The sequence below is a fragment of the Miniopterus schreibersii genome (genome assembly GCF_964146895.1).
Source record: "Miniopterus schreibersii genome assembly, chromosome: 3".
Classification (NCBI taxonomy): Eukaryota; Metazoa; Chordata; class Mammalia; order Chiroptera; family Miniopteridae; genus Miniopterus; species Miniopterus schreibersii.
This window is the reverse complement of record NC_138103.1, coordinates 17565021-17577306: the sequence shown is the minus strand read 5'-3', so window position 1 is coordinate 17577306 and position 12286 is coordinate 17565021. Positions and strand designations below refer to the sequence as shown.

The 12286-nt window shown below is 50.0% G+C and overlaps 1 protein-coding gene across 5 annotated transcripts in view; it reads left to right on the top strand.

Annotated features, from left to right (window-relative positions):
- Window positions 1–528: 528 nt before the first annotated feature.
- TVP23A (trans-golgi network vesicle protein 23 homolog A) overlaps window positions 529–12286 on the top strand; it is a 21791-nt gene continuing 10033 nt past the window's right edge. For 3 of the 5 annotated variants that reach the window (XR_013998526.1, XM_081133242.1, XM_081133243.1), the window contains exons 1-2: window positions 529–672; window positions 915–994. Coding sequence is in view for 4 of the 5 variants with exons in the window: in XM_081133242.1 (XP_080989368.1) it covers window positions 664–672; window positions 915–994 (89 nt within the window). In the remaining variant the exon portion in view is untranslated. Of the gene's footprint in view, window positions 673–744; window positions 995–12286 lie in introns of those variants that run through there. The other 2 variants (XM_081133240.1, XM_081133241.1) reach the window with 2 other exon arrangements.

The window sequence follows — 12286 nt, the reverse complement described above, 5'->3', positions numbered from 1 at the left end:
CTCTGACCCTGGGTGGGAGGTCAGGAGAGGGATAGGGCAGAAAAAAGGGGAAGTGACCTTGTCCTGGGCCAGGACAGACTTTCAGGTGGCAAGCCTGATTCCAGGCCCCCGCCCCAGGCTTCTGAATCTCCAGGGCCCGGCCTGGGAATCTGCTTTTAATAAGGGCCGCTGGGAAATTCTTGGGATCAGAGACTTTTGGGAAACACTGATCTCTGCCCAACACTGATACTCTTTCGTTCACTCATTCGCTTGCTCATTCAAAACTTATGGAACACCCACTTTATTCCCTGACTCCCCCGCTCCCAGTCTTCCTCCCGGGGTCACTGTTCAAGGTCCCCAAGTGCCCGTCTGACCCGAATCGCCCCTCCCCGCCCCGCTCTGTCCACTCTGACCACCTGCCCTCTCTCTCCTAGGCCAGGTCCCCCGGGAGCCCCCGGCCCAGGGACCCTCCAGGCCCCGCCCACCCCGGGCCGCCGAGCCCACCCCCCAGCCCGCGACTGCGCCCTGGGCCCCGCGCGCCCCGCCCCACGGGAGACCTGCGCGGAGGCGGCGCCGCGGGCCCCGGGCTCTGACCCCCAGGCTGCGGCCGGAGGCCCCGCGGGCACCCCAGCTCCTTCGCAGCGAGCGGCAGAGCCGGGGCCTGGGGCCTGGGCTGCAGGGAGGATGAAGCAGGTGCGGCCGCGGGGATGCTGGGCGAGGAGGGATGGCGGGGAGGTGGGAGGAGCCTGCGGGAGCGCCAGGGAAGCGGGGAGGAGGGGGATGCGCGGCCGGGGCCGGGCTGGACCCTAAATGGACAGGAGGGTGGGGAAGGCCTGGAGTCGCAGCCGCAGGGGAGGGCCCCGCCTGCGGGAAGGATGGGGGTGGGCTGTGCACCCCGGGCGGGTCTGTCACTCGTCTTTGGCGCCCGCCCCCAGGCCCTGGTGGATGATACTGAGGATGTATCCTTGGACTTCGGCAACGAAGAGGAGCTGGCCTTTCGGAAAGCCAAAATCAGGTATGATTGGACGGCTTTGGGCAGGCATCACCCAAATTCATTCGTTCACTCACATTCATTCATTCATTCATTCATTCATTCATTCAGAATGTATTGAGCTGCTGGTGTGTGCCAGGCATGGGCTAGGGACACACCCTGGACAGATCAAAGTCCCCGCTCTCCTGGAGCCTGCAGTGTGTGTGTGTTTGTGTGTGTGTGTGGTGGGGACACTGGGAGGACACCTAACGTTGAACAGGCAAGCAAAGATGTTTGGAGAAAATCAACAGGGATGAAAGACAGTAACTGGGCAAGGCCGCTTGCATTAGTGCAATCAGGGAGGGCATCTCTGAAGAGGTGATGTTTGAGCTGAGACCTGAATGATGAGAAGCAGCCAGTCATGGGAGACCCCAGAGGAAGAGTTCCACGTGGAAGGAACAGCAGGTGCAAAGACCCTAAGGCCATGTTGGAAAGTCAGAGAAAATCCTCTATGTCTGGTGGGTGGTGGGAGAAGAGAAAGGGGTTGACAGGAGGCTGGAGAGGTGGACAAGGGCTTGAATTTTTATTCTAATCCCTGCTTCGGTTCCAGACAGACAGACTTAGTGTCCTGGGTCAAATCACTTGCCTGCCTGAGACTGTCAGCATCGCAGAAAGCAGCAGGACTAAGGTGTGAAAAATGACCCATAAATGTGATTGCTGATGACCCAGGCAGCTGCCGCATCTACAACATCCATAGCTCAGCCACACTCACTCACCTGCTTCTGCCCCATCTCTCCCTCCAGCCATCAGACCAGCAGACATGGGGACCTGGCACCTACATGCCATTCCTTTAAAATTCTCTGATCCAAATCCAATAAACCTCAGAATGGAATAGGATGGTATTCGTTTCCTAGGGCCACTGTAACAAATTACCATAAACTTGTTGGCCTAAAACAACAGAAATTTATTCTCTCAGTTCTGGAGGCCAGAAGTCCGAAGTCACTTTGGGCTGAAACCAAAGTGTGTCAGCAGGGCCACACTCCCTCTGGAGGCTCTGGAGAAAGTCTGTTCTTTGTCTTTTCCAGATCCTGGTGACTGCTGGCTTGGGGCCCCTTCCTCCCTCCTCAAGGCCAGCAGTGTAGCATCTTCAAATCTTTCTCTGTTCCATTTTCGCATTGCCTTTTTTCTCTGTGTCAAATCTCCCTCTTCCTTCCTCCTATAGGGTTACTTGTGGGTGCATTTAAGGCCCAGCTGAATGATCTGGGATAACCTCCCCATCTCAGCATCCTTAATCACATCTGCAAAGTCCCTTTCGCCATATGTGGTAACACTCACAGGTTCCAGGGAGTAGGACCTGCAAATTTTGGAGTCCATTCAGCCTACCATAGTGATCAGAGAGCATCTTTAAGGAAAGAAATTGTGAAAGAACTTGATCCTGGGGCAAGAATCTTATACAGCATCTAAACTCATTGTATGCTCAGTCTTTATTGAGCACCTCCTGTATGTCCGACTCTGGGCTGGTGGCCGGAGATATGTGGTCTAAAGACACACACCCTGCCTATATGGAGTTGCCCAGTCGAGAGCAGAGATGGTCAGTCTCAACACTGCTGACATTCTGGGCCAGGTACTTCTTGCTGTGGGGCTGTCCTGTGCATTGTAGGATGTTTAGCAGCATCCCTGGCCTCTACTCACCAGATGCCAGTAGCACCCCACCAGTAATGTCTCCAGATGCCAATAGCACCCCACCAGTAATCGGGGACATTTCACACTGCCAAATGTCCCCCAGGAGGCAAACTTGCTCCCCGTTGAAAGCCACGGGTGTGGGGGTACAGGGTGTAGGTATGCCCATGGCTGTTACAACTCAGTGTTCACATGCTTGGGCACTTATCCTGGTCAGGGGAAGAGGTGACAGCTGAGCTGAGACCTGAAGGACGGGTAGGAGTTAGCTAAGCAGGGAAGGAGGGTAAGGTGTCACATGCAAAGACTTAAAGGTAGGATGAGTTTAGAGAGCTAAGAGTGGTTCACTGGGGAGTAGTCTGGGCAGAGACTGGGGCCGTGCCCTGAAGGGCTTATAAGTGAAATTATGGAGGTGTGATGTCCACTAGAACTTTCTATGAGAATGGGAATGTACTATATCTGTGCTATCTAATATGGTAGCCACCAGCCCCATGTGGCTGCTGAGCACTTGATCCGTAGCTGTGTGACCAAGGGACAGAAATTTGAATATTTAATTTTCATTTAAATAGCCACACATGGCTCCCATATTGGACAGTGCAGTTCTAGAGTTGGAATTTGTACAGGGCGGTGACATGATCAGAATCTTAGCTGTAACTAAAGGGTACAGGGCAGCGACATAGCATCTTCATCTCATTGGGAGACCCAGCCCCCCCCCGCCCCCATATTCCTGGTGTCACCAGCATGGGCCATGTTGGGCTTCCAGAGGCAGCGGCCAGAGTGCTGTGAGTCACCGTGACGCCTAGTAGCTTCAGCCTCTATATCCTGCAAACCTTTCTGATTCTGTTCACCGAGATCCATGGCCTGCTAGACAGCTCTGTCCCTCCAACCCAGGGGCTGTTCCACCCAGGTCACTCCCAGGCTAGCCTGGTGTTGACCCTTTATTCATGGTGACCTTGAACAAGTCAGGGCACCTTCTGGATCCCTCATTTTCTCATTTGTAAAATGGGGGTAATATTCCATCATAGGTACTAAATCAAGTGACAAACATATTTAACAAGACTGGTGGAACCCCTGCACCTCATGTGGGCTTCATAAATGGTACCTGTTATCTGACGATAGGTGGGACTTCTGTGTCCTGGGTCTGGGCAGGACTTTGGTGGAGGCATATCCTCAGCTAGAACAGGACGTCGCACTGGGGTTGTCCCTGGAGCTGGAGACTGTCCCTCCTGTGGAAAGTTATGTTTATACTTTCAAGGCACTGTCTTCACAAAATTCATTTGGACCCAAAGATCTCCTCTTGCCTCTGACGGATTCCTTGGATCTGATCTGGGTTTCAGTTGTCGGGGCTGGTGTGGTCAGTGTTTCATGGTTGGTTCTTACTCATCTCAATCAGAAGAACGCCACAGGGAGTCACATTTTATCGAGAACCAGGTCACAAGGCAAAAACCATGTGAAGCCAAAACTGCCCATGCAAATCCCTAACTAGCCTCTCAAGTAGAATAACATTTTGTCTTCCATGTCAGTTTATCTTTCTGTGTGACACAAAAGCTGTTCCTCAAAATGAGCTGCAGATGAAATTGTTGGCTGTGTTTTAGAGGAAGTTAAATCAAATGAAAAACAATAATGGCAAACATTTTCCTAGCACGTGCTATATGCAGGCACTATTCTAGGTGTCTTACTTATACTAATTCACTTAATCTGTATGACAAACCTATGAGGTAGACACTATGATTTTTTTTTTAATCCTCACCTGAGGATATTTTTTCCATTGCTTTTCAGAGAGAGTGGAAGGGAGAGAGAGAGAAACAGCAATGTGAGAGAGACACGTTGATTGATTGCCTCCCACACGCACCCCAACTGGGGCGAGCCTGCAACCGAGGTATGTGCCTTTGGCCGGAATTGAACCAGGGACCCTTCAGTCTATGGGCTGGTGCTCTAACCACTGAGCAAACTGGCTAGGACAGATACTGTGATTTTTATCAGTTTCAGGATTAAAGAAATTGAGGGAAAGAGTTGAATGACTTGCCGGATGTCACACAGCTATTAGATGCAGGGCGGGGAGTTTGGCTCTAGAGTCCCCATCTTATGACACTGTGCTTAGGGGGCGACACTCAGGGAGGAGCTCTGTCATGGGAACAACATTTCCAGGGCTTCAGTCTTTCAGTCTTATGCACCCCACCCCCATTTAGAGCAGGCTTTCTCAGTCTGGGCTCTGTTGATATTTGGGCCTGGATAATTCTCTGTCGTGGGGTGTTCTGGGCACTGTAGGACTTGAGTGGCATGGCCTCCCTGGCCTCTACCCACTGGATGTCAGTAGCACTGCTCCCCTCCTTTCCTGAGCTGTGACTCCAGATGTGGCCAGATGTGCCCTGGGGGCAGAATTGTCCCTGGTGAGAACCCTGACTTAGGTTATTCTCTGGTTCCCTAGGATGCCGATTTGGATAAGTTAAATTTGCATTTGAAGAAAGTCCGAGCATTCCTGACACCTCTGTGTTTGACAGGGACCCAAGGAAGCTGGTGGGGGGCGGGGCAGGGACGGAGAGGGGGGCAGGTGATGGTACTGACGTTGCCTTGGTGGTTGCCCTTTACTCTCAGGCCCATCCCTAGTTGCACCCCCACACACATTATGCTCCAACACAACTAAGAGAAGAATATTGGTTTTCTTTGTTGTTATTCCAGGAAGTCTGTTTGCCTCAATAAGTGAGGACCCCTTGCCCTCTCGGTTCCCCTTGTCCCCAGTGACTTTGGGGAGCAAGTCACCCTGCCCCTTTCCCACTCTAAAATCTATTTTAAAAATATAGAAATATGACACATAAACAGGTCTCACCAAGAGCTAATTATTTAATTTTAAGGAAGGTCCATGATTACCAAGGAAAAGAACCCACAGAATCGGGGAACTAGACAAATTTCAGTTCTCTTTGATTAGGGCACGAATTACATAGTTTGAAATGAATTCCTTATATCTACAGCCATTTAACTTCCTCTTATTTATATTTCTTGTTACCATGAAATTGAAAGCATAAGCCATCCTGACCATCAAATCACTGAAGAGAGATTTCTGCTGAATGTGATGACCCACCCACACAATCAAGGAAGTTGGTGACCATAAGGGGACATTGGTCAGGTTCTTTGATGTTTGATATTGGACAGCTTGACTGCGTGCCCCTGGAGGATTTAACTCGTTATTTCATTTATTCCAGGGCTGACGCTACTGACATTTGGTGCTGGATGTCATTTATTGCAAGGGCTGTCCTGTGCACAGTAGGATGTTCAGCAGCATCCCTGGCCTCCACCCACTAGATGTTAATGGCAGCCCCCCAGTTGTGACAACCAGAAGTGTTTTCAGACATTGCTGGGGAGGCCCCAAATCAGCTCCCTTTTGAGAATCACTGGTTTATTCTTTTGTTCACTCATCTATTCATTTGATCAACAAAAACGTTCAAGAACTTTTGTGTGCCAAACACTGTTCTAGGGGACACAGAGGTCCCTGCCCTCCTGGAGCTGACATTTTAATTAGGGGTAAGAACATATAAGCAAATATCTAAACAAAGTAACCTCAGAGAGTGGTGTCACGAAGAGGAATGAGAGAAAAAGGGCCAGGGGGCTTCTTTAGATTGTGGAGGGCTCAGAGGAAGCCTGAGGAGGTGCATTTGGACTGAGACCCAAATGTGAAAGAGGAGCCAGGCATGGGAAAGATCCACAGGAAAGGAGTTCTGGCAGAGGAAATAGCAAGTGCAAAGGCCCTGAGGTGAGGTATGTTCTAGGGATTGTTACAACCAAGCCAGGGTGTGGAAAGTGAGAGAATGGGAGGAAGAGACACAGTTGGAGATTTGTTAGGGGAAAGGATGTGAAGGGCTTTGAGGATTCCCATGGGGAATTTTGGAATTTTGTCTGCTTTTGATGGGCAACCTTTGTAGATGAGCAGGGATGGTATGGTCTGGTTGACACTTGAAAAAGCAGCCTGTCTACCATGTGGCCTCTAGGGCAAGAAAGGAAGCAGTGAGCCCTGTTAGGTCCATGAAGGGTGAAAGATGCTGGTGGACTGGACTGGCTGGGTTCCAGGGGTGCATATGGGAACCTGGTTCATGTTGACCTTTTTCCAAATTCTGCCAGCAGCAGGTCTGGGCCTTCTGAGATTGGAGAGGTGGCAGAAGGCAGGGGGTCCCAGATGCAGGCCTTGGGTCTGCATTCCGCGGAGATCTCAACCTCATCAGCATCCCCAGGGAGCTCAAACCAAGGAAGGGCCTGAACTTCAGGTTCTCTACTGGAAGGTGCTAGCTCAGTAGGTGTTGAGTGTGAAAGGCTCCTGCTATGTGATTGTGCTGTGCTCCCAAGGATTTGGAATATTTTCCTAGGTTGTCCATTTCTGGATAAGGAATGCTCAGAGAGAGAGAGAGAGAGTGTGTGTGTGTGTGTTTTCCATTGGGATGGGGGTAGCTGTTGATATAAGGCTTAGTCATATATTCCGGCATGTGATGATGATGCCAATGACATTTCCTTAGTAAAGACCAACTTAATAAATACAGGCTGGAATCCAAGGGGAAAAGCCCCAGTGCTGGCCCTTTACTAGCCCCAAGGAAATGCTCACAGGGGCTCAGCCTTGGGTGTTCCATGGCCAATGATCACTCATCAGGGGAGTAAGGTGGCTTCTGGAATGACTCAGAAACAGCAACAAATCATGTTAATAGATGGTCATAGTTTTCCTGAATCTCAATACAGATGTCTCTCTCCCCTGAATTTCAAAATACTTTAGAATAGAAATTGCAAAAGGCCAATTTTTGCCTGATTCCAAGCCTAAGAGGTACTCTCTTACTCCAGGGAGGTATTTTAAATGAATGTGAATTTAAATCTAAAAATTGGAACGGGTCACTTTTGAAATCTGACTCGCCGCAGAGACAGAAAGCAGGTTGGTGGCCCGCCAGGGGTTGCGGGGAGGGAAAAATGGGGAGAAACTGCCAGATGGGTGTGGGGTTTCACTTTGGACTGATAGAAATGTTTTGGAACAACCCTGAATTGTTCACTTTAAAATGGTTAATTTTATGTGATGTGAATTTCACTTCAATAAATTTTTGTTGTTGTATTATTTTTATTTTTTAAACTTCCTTTTTCAAAAAATATGTTTTTATTAATTTCAGAGAGGAAGGGAGAGAGACGGAGAAGCATCCATGATGAGAGAGTCATTGATCGGTTGCCTCCTGCACGTCCCCGACTGGGGATCAAGCCCAAAACCTGGGCATGTGCCCTGACGGGGAATCGAACCTTAGTCTCCTGGTTCATGGGTCAATGCTCAACCACTGAGTCACACCAGCTGGGCTAAACTTCCTTTTTTAAGTAGTTTTGGGTTCACAGCAAAATTAAGGGGAAGGTACAGAGGTTTCTCATATACCTTGCTGCCCCCCTCCCACAAATAGCCTCCCCTACTATCACCACCCACACCAGATGAAACATTTGCTACAACTGATGAAACTACATGACGCATCATAATCACCCGAAGCCCACAGTTTACATTAGGGTTCACTCTTGGTGGTATATGTTCTATGAGTTTGGTCTTGGTAGTGATCCGTATTTGCTGAACGAATTAATATTTCACTCAGTTCTCCCATTAAATAATCTGGAAGCTGGGCTCTTTGTTTCTAAGATGCTATCATTTTAAAGTGCACTGGTTCAGTTAAAGCTTTTGGAGGTAGAAAATAAACACTGTATTAATATTTGAAACCATTAGTGGGTGTATCCTGATTCCAAAAACATTAAAATGTTGAAAGAAAGAGGAAGAAGGAAGAAAGGAAGGAAGGAAGGAAGGAAGGAAGGAAGGAAGGAAGGAAGGAAGGAAGGAAGGGAGATGTGAAATAGGATTCTCTCCATTTTGCAGATGAGTAAACTGAAGCTCCCAAGAGCCAAGTAACAGACCCAGGCTCATACAAGAGCTAGTATTTCATGCCTTCAAATCCTGCCCATTTCTAGCAGAATCTAGCAGCTCTTCAGAAACAAAAGCACATAAGTGAGTGAATTCTACTTTCTACTTCCAGTGGAAAAGGAACAAAGCACCCTACTCAGAGCAAGGGTGAAAACGAGAGGAGTCCAGGTTCCTCACCCTCCTCAGCCTCGCCGGGCGCCACCTGCTCTGAGCACCTTCCTGCCAGCTGACTTCCTCTCCAGCCTTCTGGAAAGTCAGCCCTTGGCCGCTCTGCGTTCTTTCTCTCCCTTGGTTAATAACTCTGAGTCTCCTGTTTAAAAGAGGGGAGTGTAATTGCAGCTGCCCTCGTGCTTCTCACCCCCAGCTGTCTTTAAGTGAGCCTGGGATTCTTCATTTTCCACCCTGATCATTAGAGGAGCCTGATCCCCTTGTCCTCCTGCTCTTGGGAACCACCTGACAAAATGTGGGTTATACAGAGTAAAACGTCTTCAGTATTAGAGCCTGTATTAGTTAGCTATTGCTGCATAACAAATTACTGCCAAACTTAGGGGCTTCAGATAAGAAATATTATCTCACACTGTTCCTGAAAGTCAGCATGTGGGAGCAGCTGAGCTGGGTGGTTCTGGTGTGTCCGTCATCAGGGAGCTCCTAATGCCTGGTGGTCCTCAGCTGCTACTCTTTAACATTGGGGTTGCGTCACGGGGGCGTTCTAATCCCATCATTCTGTCTTCCCCTGTGAGCCAAAGGCGTCTAGAAAGAGAAACCCTCCCTCTTCACATATATAGTCATTGCAAGATATACTTTATGGAGAAATGGCATAATAGATGCTTGATTTTTAACCTTTTTTTTTTTCAAGTAGTGAGACCATTCCCCAGCATCCCCCACAGGTGCCCACTGAGGGTTTAGTTTAAGTATCATATGACATTTTCTTATTGCTACTTAAATTGTCTCACTTTTGGCCAGTGGGAACCTCTTCTAGTTGGCTTCTGAGTCTTTCTGACCCAGCTGTGGTGTCTTTGACAGCTTCCTTGCTACCTGGGGTGTATCGAGGTCCCAGCCTCCTCCCTGCCTTTTTCCATCTGCCCCTGGAATCGCCTCTTTTCCAAGGAGCCCCTACTCCTTTGGAAAATGCAGTTTAGAAGCCCCGGCCTGGGTTCACCTCCTGTGTCAGCTCTTGGGCTCCAGGGCCAGGAAGTGCACCAAGCAGGGCTGATTAGCATGCATTAGTGGATGTATCTGGGGGAATCACTGTTGTCACCAAGCACATGTCCCTTTCAGTTGATCTGCGGGTAACTCTAAGCTGAGACCGAGTGAAGGCTTCAGTTCTGGTGCTGATTCTGCCAGTAGAGCAGCTGCAAGCCCATATTTCTTGCACACTAGAAAAGGTAACAATCAGGGTCATCTTCCCCCCAAAAGTATGTTAAAGTCCTAACCTCCAGTATCTCAGAATGTGACCTTATTGGGAACAGGGTCTTTGCAGATGTAATTAGTTAAGATGAGGTCATACTGGAGTAGGGTGCACCCCTAATCCAATATGACTGGTGTCATTGAAAGATAGCCATGTGAAGACAGACTCGTGGAGAAGGCCATTTGACAGTGGACGCAGAATCGGAATGATGTGGCTACAAGCCATGGACTGCCAAGGGCACCAGGTGTCATCAGAAGGCAGGTCGAGGTCTGGGACAGATGGTTCCTCTCAGCCCTCAGAAGGAACCAACCCTACTGACGTGTGATTGTGGACTGCGGGCCTCCAGCCTGCGAGAGAAATTTCTGTTGTTTTAAGTCACCTAGTTTGTGGTGCTTCGTTACTGCTCCCTGGGAAACTCACGCAGCAGGCGACAGCCTCCCTCTATTCCCTGCTACTCGGAGGTGGTCTCAGGACCAGCAGCACTGGCATCTCCTGGGGGCTCATTAAAACACAGACTCTCAGGCCCCCCCCCCCCCCCCCCCCGAATCAGAAGCTTCATTTCAACAGGAGACCAGGTGATTCCACTGCCTTACACAATAGGAGGGCGGTGGAATGGTCACTCCCCATTGATTAGCTGGCATTAGCAGAACCCTTGCTGCCCACCAGGCAGTGTCCTAAGCGCTTTACATGCACGATTATTCTCATGTAATCTTCCCGGCAACCCCATGCAGTCGGCGCTGTCACCAGTGCATGTGGCCACGCAGGCCTGCACTGCACGGCTCCAGGGATCAAATGGCACCCCCTGGCTTTGTGCCCTGCAGTGCCTCTGACTCTTGTCCCATTTACTGATGAGGAAACTGGGACACACACACACAGGTTAAGTCACTTGCCCAGGGTCACACAGGTCCTCTGACACCCCTCACCCCATCCCTGCTCTGCTGCCTTCTTTCTAAAGGGGAGCCAGTGAAGGTAGTGTCTCTTGGTCCCCCATTTTCTCTCTCTTTTAAAATGTGGTAAAGTGGTAAAGTACACACAATGTAAAACCATTTTCACCTTTTTATAGTGAACAATTCGGTGGCATCTAGTACATTCACAATGTTGTGCAACCAACACCACCGTTCAGTTCCAGAATATTTTCACCTCCCCAAAAGGACCCCATGGCCGTTAAGCAGTCAGCCCCCACCCCCCCCAGGCCCCCGGAAACCGCTAATCTGCTTCCTGTTTGTGGACTTGCCCATGCTAGATATTTCATGTGAGTAAAATCGTACAAGATGCGACCTTCTGTGTCTGGCTTCTTTCGCTTTGCAGAATGGTTTCAAGCTTCCTTCATGCTGTAGCATGCACTCATTCCCTTTTTTTCATATTTTAAAAATTGTGGTTAAATATGTATAACATAAAATTTACCATTTTAACCATTTTCAAGTGTACTGTTCAGTGGCACTAAGTACATCCACACTGTTGTGTAACCCTCACCACCATCCGTCTCCACAACATTTCTGATCGCCCCAAACTGCAACCCCATGTTACCTTAAGCAATAGCTGCCCATTCCGTCCTCCCCCAGCGCCCGCAGCCCCTATCCCACTTCCCGTCTATAAATCTGCCTCTCCTAGTACTGAAGTCATACACCATCTGTGCTTTGGTTTGACTTCCACTTACCCTAATGCTTTCGGGCTCACCCACGCTGGGGCAGGCATCCGTGCCTATCCCTTTTCATGACTGAATAATATTCCATGGTACGGAGAGGCTGCATTTGTTCATCCACTCCTCTGTCAGTGGCCATTTGGGCTGTTTCCACCCTTTGGTGACGCTGAACATGTGTTCAAAAACAAGTTTCTGTTTGCGTCCCGCTTTCAGCTCTTTGGGGCTCCCAGGTTTTGGAAAACTGGGCCTTTAGCTAAGGAATCTGGTCCACGAGCCCAGCAGCAGCAGGAGGGCATGGCCCGGGTGGGAACTGCCACGTGCTCCAGGCAGAGGGCGAGGATTTCCACGCAGGGCCCAGCCTGGGCCACGTGGCCAGGGGCCCATGACTTGCCCCTGGGTGCTCGCTTCGTTTTGCAGGCTGAGCGTATCCGGCTTTGAGGCGGGGGTGCCGTTCAAACGGATGGAGACAGGAACCAGAGGGACTACGTGGTGACCAGGGGGAAGCCTGTGCTTTGATTCGCTTCCACACTCAAACCGTTGTGCTGAGGACTTAGCCACGGGCTCCCCTCAGACATCCCGAAGTCCGAGAGCCTGCCTGTCCGGGGGTGTCGGGGGAGGGGGGCGCTGGGCTTGCAGCAGGGAGCCAGGGTCTGAAGCGCGGCGGTGCTACCATTGGGGGGGCCTCCTAGAGAAGAA